We start from the raw sequence: 10,971 nt of genomic DNA, 5'->3' as shown, positions 1-10,971 counted from the left end.
GTAGTGAGACACCCCTCGGGCTTACGTGATGAAATTACCACATTAGTAGCTAAAAATTTAAATTTAAAAAAAAATCTACTCAAATTTAGAACCGCTAAGCATTATAATAATTGTGTCTTTTAAATTTTAATTTCTTTTTCTCTCTTTTCAATTAAAAAAAATGATTCCCAATACTCAAGAATTCTTCTATACACGGTGGTCTGAACTGTATTCCGGAAACTTCGGCAAAATATTCTGCAGATAAAAATAAGTAAAAAAGTTCGTATAAATGTATCTCCGAAAATGCTTAGTTTTGGATGTACATGGTGCAGAAGTTTCATTTTTAGTTCGATTTTTTCCAAATAATTTCTGAAGTAACGTCAACATTTGGATGAAAATTGATGTCTGAAAGTTTTTTGACATGAGAAATTTGATTTTGATGTCATTATGACTTTTATTTGTATAATATATACAAATAATAACTTATTTGTATAACTTATATAACATATATACTGCCGTCCTAACGAAAAACGCAGTAACTCGAAAAAGTAAGTTTTGGGGAAAATAGGTTTTACTGTTTGTTCACTGTTTGTTGCTTTTTTATAAGACTTTTTGAAAAATTTGAATAGAGTTGGAAAATATAGATTATTTTTGACTTTTTTGAATATTTTTTGTGCATATATAGTCATTTTGACTAATAATAATTTACGATAATGCATTTTAGCCTAGCATCGTAACCACCATAACTTCATAATTACTAGTAAGAAATGCAGTAAGTACCGCATTGTTGCCATTTTACTGCATTTATCACTAGTATTCTTTGATATGCCGCCGTACTAATATATGAAAAGAGGACCTAACTTTACGTATTAATTTTGCGAAACCATACCCCAATAATATTTATTTTAAGTAATAAGCTGATTTTTTGGTACCTATAATAACGAAAAATATAATTTTTGGGCAAAAGGGACAGGTTTAATAAAAAATGTAGCCATTGAATTGGGAGTGTTTATTTGAAAATCTATACATTAAATACATAGTTAAAAACAAGGGTGAAATTGGACTCCCTAAGCGAACCGTGACAACCAAATTTTTTTAAACAATAACATAATTGAATAAAATACAGGTAAGTATAAGTATAGAAAAATATATAAAAATACTTTCAAAAAACTATTCAAAGGAACTATTTAAATCATTGACATTGTCATCAACGTCAATGTTATACCAAAACTGCCGCCTCCCTTCTGCCATGAGGGGGCACAATTTATTAATTATGCCCTCTTTCTTATTTTTATTAATGCCCCTGGCTTTAGTGCAAGGCAGTGGTTTTGGGATCCCATCTCGTTCTGGTTTAGCCTTTAAAAATGATAAAGTTTTAGGATCTTCTAAATTATAATTATCGAAGTAAGTTAAATATTGTTTGCCTCGTTCCGCCAAGATCATAGTTATATCTGTCATGTATGGACGAGGCTGCATTTTTTTAATTTTGACCTGGGAGGTCTGATCAATCCAGTTAAAGAAATTATTAATTCTCATTTCAAGAACCGTGACTTTTCCGGAATTAGCCGCCTGTACTGCATCACTAAAGTCTTTAAAGTCGCTTAAGGTGCCCTTATACTTCATCGACAGTTCTACCTGGTGATGAAAACTGTCGGCACTCATGTAAGTATGCCCTGGTTCGAAATATTTTACCCATATTTTTTCTGCTTGTATTTCTGAACTGTTTATTATATATACAAGAAAAGAAAAAAATGTCCAATTTTTATTTTGGGCTGAACAGTTGTCCAGCCACAATGTAATGATTCTGCTGTCACGGTTTTCCAGAAAAAAGGAGTAGAATGTGCTAATGATATCTTCTTTTTTCCGGCCAGCAATACCCTCATGCCAAATGCAAGCTATGGGTTTTAAGCCACATTTCTTTCCAACTGGTACAAAGGACTCATTGAAAACAATAATTCGCGGGGTAAATAGAGCAATTTTATATTGATCTAACCTTGGAAGCATAATAACCTTTTGCAAATCTGCGGAATAGCAGACCTCCAAATTGTTATTATGATCCATTTTGGCATCGTTCCTATACATATTTCTGGATTCCTCCGCTTTTTTTATGTGTTTGGTATAGGTCTTACAGATGTCACAATCAGGATCAATATTTTCTTTTGAGTGGCAATGGTTTTCAAATATTGCACAACATTCACACTCCTCATGTCCCAGTTTAGTGAACGAAATATTTTTAGCCTTTACGGCTACTCTATACAACTCGTAGGAACAATAAAAGGTAGGGTGTTTAGTTAAAAAGTCTTTATACATTAACGTAATCGACACATCACTTGGTAGATACCTTTTATTTGGAGCATGCTCCCTTCGATAATGGGACACTGATGGGTGAAAGCTCTCAATATGTGCTTCTATAACATCCTTATTAAATTTTCTTGTTTTAGGATATTTTCCTAAAACAAAAATAAATAATTTAGTAAATGCATATGATTATTTTCCTTGTAAATACCTCTCATGTCAGAAGAAACAGATATGTGATTGTCACTTTTGCTGATAGCTTGTAAAATAAATCTATCATTTTTTTCGTGGTAGCCTAAAGTGGTTAAAAAAAACGTTTTACAAATTTTGATTCTTCTCCCAGTTTCATCCTGAAAATAATATGTAATGCTGCGGCACCTTTTGGAGTTTTCAGTATTATTTAGCTCAGTTTGCTCTGTATTGCTTAGGATAAATTTTTTTCTGTCTGTAAAATTCAGTGATTGATAGTTTTTATTTAGTTCAATCCTCCTATTTTCTGGAATATGAAGGTTGCATTTTTTTGGACAATTTTTACATGGGGGTTTTAAATTAAACTTTTCTTTTGCTTTTTCTTTTTTTTGTTTTAAACGTTCTTTTAAAGAAATGTTGTATTTTTTTCTCTTACGTATTTCACCCTTCTTAGTAAGAGTAGGATTTTCGTTAGTACCTGGTGGGTCTCTTTCTAATTGAGGATTTTCAGTTCTTGGGGGAATAATCTGAATATCGTGAATAACAATTTTTGAAGAATTTTCAGGAGATATTTGCGGGGGCTCATTTTCTAAATTATTTAAAACACTTTCGTCAAAAATACTGCTTCTAAATGAAAACTCTAATAAACCCTCATCGGCCTTTAGGTCATCAGTCAAAATAAAATCATTGATGGCGCTAATATCTATTTCTTTATCACTAGGTATTATTGGATGCTCATGAGAAACATTTTCTGCAAAAAGTACACAACTTAATACTATTACCCTTATTTAATTATTAAAAAAAGTTGTAAAACTTACCATCTACGGGTCCTAATGGTGTGTGATTCCTATCCTTTAATTTCAAATCAGTTTCAATAAAATCAGATGTTTGATCTAAAAATAGTTAATAAAACGCATTTTCTTAAGTTACAAAAAACTGAACCGCCATAAATTTAGTTAGATAAAGACACACCTTTATTATTAGTGGTTAAAGGTGGAATAGTATCGTCAGCAACTTGATGGAAAATTTCATCTTTATCATATCGATTATTATCAACAACTTTGTCATTAATTTTTTCTTCACAAGTTACACTACTAGAGTTATCATTAAGGAATAATGCCACATTTTCCTTATTGGCCAAATTTATTTCGGGGTAGTTGTAGGATAGTTCGGCTTTTTGAAAGTCTAATTTCGCTTGTTTTCCTGTAAAAATATCATTAAAATACGAGTTACTAACTACCAAAACCTTGACTAACCACCACCAGTTACACCACCAACACCACTTTTTTTACCAGATTCACTACGGATATTCTCCATAGATTCACCTGTTTTTCGTTTACATGCAATGGACATTAATAATTTAGTTCTTGAACTTATCTAAAAATACAGTTAAAACATTTATTCAGTATTTAAACAATATTAAAAAAACCAGCTCAGCGCCTGGGACTTTTGGGAGATACAGAGAGTAAAGTAAAAAGAAAAAATTAAAAATCAAAAACTAGACCGAAATTTTTGGGCTATGTTAATGATGATAGCTTCAAATAAGGCGAAACATTTTTATAAATTTTCTTATTAATACTTGCTCCTAAATACACAGGGTGTTAATTAAGTATGTACCATGAAAGGGTTTTCTACTACCGTGTGTAAAGTACTCACTTTACGCACTAAAAACAGTGTATAAAGTAGCACTTTTTCGCACTAGTGCATAAAATAAGTATTTTACACACTAGTGCGTAAAGCAGTCTGCCAAAAAATTGCATCAGCAAAAATTTGACACCTGACGCACTGGTTTTTAGTTCGTTACTTTACGCACTTACTAGTGTGTAAAGTAAATTTACTTTACGCCACTACGGTGTAAAGTTAACGACTTATTTTCTTTATTTAATGAATTTTCGGGAAAAAATTGAGGGTATAAGAAAAAATATTGTATGAAACACGTGTGGAAAGTTCTTTTTTTAAAATGAAAAACAATCCCATTCGTAAAAAAAGTATCACTTAACACAATTGATACATAAATAACGATTTTATATTTTTAACGAATTAAAATGTAGTTTTTCTTTTAAAACTCTGAAAACCTAGCATGTTTATAGGATTTTTTTTCGTAAAATATTTTTTAAAAAATCGTCTGGTAAATTTATTGCACGTACCTAACTAACGGCCGTAAATTTTCTACTAATAAATTGAAATAAATCCACAGACTTACCTTGCTATCCATTATGACGACAAAACCACAAAAACACACAATTTTTAATTATATTTTTTACTATTTGATAACCCGGTAATAATATTATATTATTTATAATACTAAATTAATAATTATTATTTAAACACCTTCGCACCTTCGCATCAGCTAAAAGCTCAAATCGATCTGTTCATTCTTACAATAAATATGCTGTTTCAGTGTATTTTCTGTCCTTTATACATTAATAAGTTTAAACAGAGACAGAAATACGATTCATCAACAGTAATCTTGCAAATGAAATAGGTTAGAAAACCGTTAAAGCTTACGCGGGAAAAGTTACTGCACTTTTCCTTAGCAAAGTGTGACGTATCGCGTCACTAATACAAGGGTATAGGCGTAAGTTATTTGTGAATACTGCATTGTGATTGGATAATCCATCGTACTGCGTTTTTTGTTAGTAATAGATGATGTTTTTGACTCCTTGTACATGTATAAATTATAGCAAAGTTTGTTGTACTGCGTTATTCATTAGGATTTCTAAGTTACTGCAGTTTACCTTAAAATAAAGTGATTTTTTTAATGGAGATCCAAAGCAGTTACACAGTATATTTTTAAATACTGCATTTCTCGCTAGGATAAGTGCTTACTGCGTTTTTAACTAGTAATATGATGCTTTAAGCGAGTTACTGCAAACTTTTTTTTCAAATTTTGAAAAAACCAAATTTTTTTTGGAAAAACTGAGTTGGTAGAAAGATAGAGAATATGTTCAAGAATACGAATTCACCAAAATCTCAAAATCGAAAAAAATCGAGTTACTGCGTTCTTCATTAGGACGGCAGTATAATAACTTACATAATAACTTTTCATCCGTACTTGTATAAAACTACTGAGTGAAAAAATATACATTTCCGTGATTTTTTACGTAAAAAATGTCTCTTGGTAAAAATCGCTAAGAGCAACCGTTCTAAAGATATTTGGAATGGAATTAGTCAATACATGTCATTATTCACTAAAAATAAAACATGTTGAGTAGATAGTTATTTGACTCAAATGACAAATTTGGGAACTTTCTATTTTTCTTCGAAAAAATTATGATAAAACAGTTTCCGTTGAAGTTTTGGCACAAAAAAAAATAAAATTTATGTAATATGTAAAATTTTGTTTCTATATTTACTTATAATGTTCCTTATAAAACATCTTCTTGTTACAGTGCCATACTCTATATAGAGCGTCGGCTACCTCTCGCACGTACTTGTGATGTGTATCATCAGTGTTTCACAAGTACACGGGACCTACTGTTTATCGCCGAATCCGAACGGCACTATTTGAGAGGCTGTACAAGGCAAATATACCCAAGGTGGTCGCTCTATTTAGATAAATAAATATTTTTATATAAATAAATAAAGCATAAGTACTGGCTGGGGACGAAGCCAGTACCTTTCGCTCCGCAGATCGACGCACTAGCGCTGAAGCTACGACCGGCCACTTATAAAACATAAAAAAAATCTAATATAAAAATATGTACTAACGTATTTTAATTCAAATATCTTTATTATTAAAAGATAAAATGAATAATAAATTAATCAACTTTACTTTGAAACTACTAGAACCACTGACAGAATTAAAAACTAAAAATAAATTAGAGCATTATAAAATAAGCGTTGAGAGAAAATTTAGCGAATATATGATTTAGAGCCATGAATTGAAATTAATTTTAAATAGGTGTAATTTCAGAATGGCCACAAAACTTCGTCCAAAGTTGTTTTCGAATTGCATTTAATTAAATCGCTTAGTTAGAAATTTTCCATTAAATAGTTTTAAATATATGCACAGTGTAATTTTATTTTATATCTATGAAATTCTACCGTGAATGTAACGCTGGAGATGAGTGTAAAACTCGGTGTAAAACTACCGCTAGACAAATTGCAAGGTTGTAGAAACCAAACAAAGATAACTTTTTCGAACAAATTTAATTTTTTTACTAGCTTGTAAATCATTTTAATTACTTTTTGAACAGTTCTTAATTTTCTAAGGCCCAGCGTCAACGGTGCGACTATTTTGAAACAAAAGTTGCAAATTAATTTATTCTATCAGTTTTCAACTATGCTGCCAACTATGCTGGATGCCACTCGTTCTGAATCAGTTTCAATCAATTGTGATGTAGCAATTTAATTTAATAATATTTACAATGTCAAAAATTCCGACTATTTAGAATCAGAGGATGAAAACAGGACATAGCGGGAATATCGCGTGCATTTTTATTTTTTAACTCTATGGGTGTACATCCATACATGCTTTATCTGTCACGTCTTTTTTTGAGTATCCAGGAATTTTATTATTTATAGAGTTCTTCGATCGTGTTTCTCAACCCTTCCAACAAGTTTTATGTCCAGTTCTTAATTTCACATTTTCGAATATATAAAAATCTACGTGAAATACACTTGAAAACATGCAACTTTAAAATTGCAACGTGACCGCGACCGCGGGAGATGGTTGCGACCATGTTGCGAATAACAGATCTGTGACTCATTGCAAACTAGTTCCATACGAATCGATTCGTGTGTGGGTTCACACTAATATACGTTACCGAGGTTGCAAAACAGTTGCAGGCTTAACGAGTTTGCAACTTTTGTCACAAAACAGGCGCACCGTTTGCGGTGGACCGTGTTTTAAGTGACTAAAACTGTAAAAAAACTTCATGTAACAATGAAAAAATCAAATTAAATGGACTAACGCACAATACAATTGGCACGAGGTTTAAGGCAGGTTTAGGTTCATTTAGTCACAGTTTGACTGATCGACGTCGATCGATGGATCGCCGTTTTATGTTGAAACATTTTTAATCGCGACTTGATCTGAATCTGTTGTCTTGCATCAGGATTCACCGTCATTCCAAGTTAGACGTTTTTGGTGTTAGTATTTTTTTTTAAATTTGAATTTTTGCAACCTGCTCCATCTGTCTAAACTATTTTCAGCAGAACAGTGTTGCGGTTTCATACTAAAAATGGTAACAACTTTGTTATTTTAAATGGTATATTATATATAAAACACTTGGTATATTATTACATTTTTCGAAACTACTTTCATAGGTATCTGATATTTTTTCTATTATAATTACCTATACCAATATTTAATAGTTTTCGAGATAAAAAATAAAACATGTGTTAAAATTTCGGTATAATAATAAATTAAGCATCAGTAGCGTAAGATACGTCCCGCACGGGAGATCGCAGCTTGCGTGCAATGGTAGTACTTTTGTACCACCGAGGCGCAACTATCGATAGTAAATAGGCTTTTTTTCCAGGCAAGCCAAATTATGAAATGGAAAACAAATTTCTTGCAGGATAGGTATATAATAAAATTATATAAGAATTCTTGCAATTTAACTGCTATATAGAAATTTAATTCCACACTGTTTGTCATAATGTGGATCAACGTGCTCTCACTATCGCACTGTAGCGTTTTTTAAAACAACTACCACTGCGAACGGCAGCTTTTCATCGGAGAGCAGTCGTGGATAAGGTATTTCACTAGAGAGAAAATTAATCAATAATAATAAACAAAAGATATCTAGATATTGGGCGCCAGGCATGTACAGAGAAAGAAAACACAATTGTATAATACTTAAAACTAATGACTATATTTATTCGTGACGAATTCTGATGGTGAATAGCATTGTACAATTTTAATAATTATTATAGTGGTTCCTGTTGAATAAAACTATATATGTAAATAATATTAAATACGTTCTATGTAAAGACTATAAGGAAAATACAATGCGTGTAACATTAGAGAAAATATAAGAAAAGTAGCATTACTTTATTTAAATTGTTAAATTTATACGGTGTTCAATCAGATGTGTTGCAACCTGTAGATTCTAGAATCTATCTCGTCATTCATCTATTAGTATAGCGTAATAATGATGTCTATAGAAAGTAATACCATTACAATGCGTGATATTATGAAATCTAAAATCTAAATCACACTTTTACTACTGCATTGACATAAATATTCTTAATAATCTAACCACTAAATATAGTCTGTACGCTATAGTTTAAATGTACGTTACTGTTTAAGACTGAAAACATTTTAGGTGTTAAATGCAATACTAGAACTTAAAATTACACTTAGCTGTTCGTTAATGTAACCCTGCTTCAACCAGTAGCAGCGCGAGGAGGTCTTGCATCTCTGCACTGTCTGTCGGCGATCCAGGCTTAGAAATGGGGGTGAAGCAGCACGGGCTCAAGCCACACCCACGCTGGGGCACTCTATGTGTAAGACAAATCAATCCTACTGGGGACACTTGTCCATGGGACATCCGTCCATCAGATACTGGCACAAGAGAACACTACTAGGACCTTGAAAAATAGTCCATACCTTGGACACTTGTCCGTAAGACAATGTCCGTCCATAAGACCCTAGGAACACGAAACTCTTGTTTAAAATCAAACACCGTCTAATAAACAAAATGAACCTACCTCGAAATACTTCCGAGGGCTCAATAAATAATAAACAATCTGTCCCTTCTTCCAAATGACATTCTGGAGGACAAAAGCAAAGGGACGCCAACGTGCCAGCCAAACACAAATACAAGTTGGGACATCCGTAACTCTACCCTCAAAATATTCACTAATAATATCGAATCTAAAAGGAAAATAACTCAGCTTTACCTGTTGCTTTGAAATAGCAGCTGATTCAGATTATACAGCAAGATTTAAATAATCACCATTTCTAAAAGCTGGGATAAAACAGAGCGTCAAAACAAAGTGAGGTTAAGCACGGAGAGTTGACAGAAGCGATGTTGACAGCGCGCGCCTTCACAGAATAGTAACAGGGTTGTGTCGAACGATCACAGGGTTGGCGACTAGGCAACGTAAAAATTACGTGTCAAATAAACTATCCGGCCTGAACGAGAGGGAATCCGGTGATGATAGGCCAGACATCATATATTATATATAAAAAAAACATGTAACGAACTAAAAACGTTACACTACAGGAAATAGCGGCCTGCGTGCTTCCCGTTCGGGACTTAATATCTAGCCGTTACTTTCCGACAAGTCGGAATTAGGTATCTGCGCTGTGTTTGTCACTTTGTGGAATCGACCCAAGCACACCTGATGATGGAGTAGGGCTCCGAAACCGGTAGTGAGAGTAGGTTGATCCATATTATGACAAACATAGTGTGGAATTAAATTTCTCAGCAGTTAAATGGCCAAGAATTCTTATATAATTTTATTATATGCCTATACTGCAAGAAATTTGTTTTTCATTTTATAAATATTATATACAATAGTATTTTATTATGTTGATTTTAGCAGAGTAACTGGATCGACGAGTAGCGACAGAAACCGTCGGCTCTTTTGATGTGGTGGGACCAAATTTTCTTTCTCTCTCTTTTACCTACTACCTATATAACTGGTCAACTTATGAAGTGGTCCTATAAACATAGTATATACTGCTCATAATTTGAAGTGGAATTAATTATAGTGTTTTATACATATTTTTTTTTGTTTTGTTTAATCCCTATTTCTAAATTTGAATGTATAAAATATCTTACAGCTAATAAATAATTAAAAAAATGATTCCTTGCCTAAGGCATACTTGAAATAGAGTATATAAAGATATTTGATAAATGGCAACAGTGGCAACTTTGCTTTTTCATATGACAGATAGACTACCTATTTCGCGAGGCCGCAAAGAGAATTGAAAACGGGACTGTCACTACTCGTCGGTTTACTTACTCTGATTTTAGGTTTAAATTAATTTTTAACGTATCTACCTAAAACTTGCTACTAATTTTTTATCATACATTTTTACCCATATACCTACTTAAAAGTTATTTTAACACAATTCTTTTAAAAATTAGTTTAAAAATGTGCCATTCCTACTTGTAATTCCTTATCTGATTAGGGCAAAGGTCGTACCACGAATATCATGACAATGACGATGTCACTCCCCTAAATGTATGTAAACTAGGGCGATTACAAGAGAAATACGTTCTAATTAGATGGTTTTATGGGAAGATTTAGTTTTGTAGGCTATAAAGTTTGTTCGAGTAGGACCATAAGTAACACGTGAGTGCCTTTTTATTGCGGGGGAGGACACTAACAAATAAAACTTTATTGCTCTTTAATAAATTAAAGATAGAAAACGAGAAGTAAAGAATTATGACTGAAAAGTTGATTAACGTAAATTTCATAATAGTAGAATAATTAACGATGAACTAAAGCTGTTAAATTGGCAAATTTATGTCCAAATCTAAACTCTATTATTGAACTTACTATAGGACTGTATTATATTTTTGAAAATAATATCATTTATTTAGT

At 32.2% G+C, this 10,971-nt stretch overlaps 1 protein-coding gene across 1 annotated transcript; it reads right to left on the bottom strand.

Moving 5' to 3' along the window:
• Window positions 1–493: 493 nt before the first annotated feature.
• LOC115887186 lies at window positions 494–5,480 on the bottom strand. The gene is made up of 5 exons (XM_030906535.1): window positions 3,720–5,480; window positions 3,436–3,666; window positions 3,282–3,356; window positions 2,486–3,214; window positions 494–2,429 (listed from the first exon to the last, which is right to left on the bottom strand). The coding sequence occupies exons 1-5, from the start codon at window positions 3,814–3,816 to the stop codon at window positions 1,150–1,152; spliced, it is 2,412 nt and encodes an 803-aa protein (XP_030762395.1). The 5' UTR covers window positions 3,817–5,480; the 3' UTR covers window positions 494–1,149.
• Window positions 5,481–10,971: the final 5,491 nt, after the last annotated feature.

Source organism: Sitophilus oryzae, unplaced genomic scaffold (genome assembly GCF_002938485.1).
Source record: "Sitophilus oryzae breed Bouriz unplaced genomic scaffold, Soryzae_2.0 scaffold_553_pilon_pilon, whole genome shotgun sequence".
Classification (NCBI taxonomy): domain Eukaryota; kingdom Metazoa; phylum Arthropoda; class Insecta; order Coleoptera; family Curculionidae; genus Sitophilus; species Sitophilus oryzae.
This window is presented reverse-complemented; position numbering and strand designations above follow the sequence as displayed.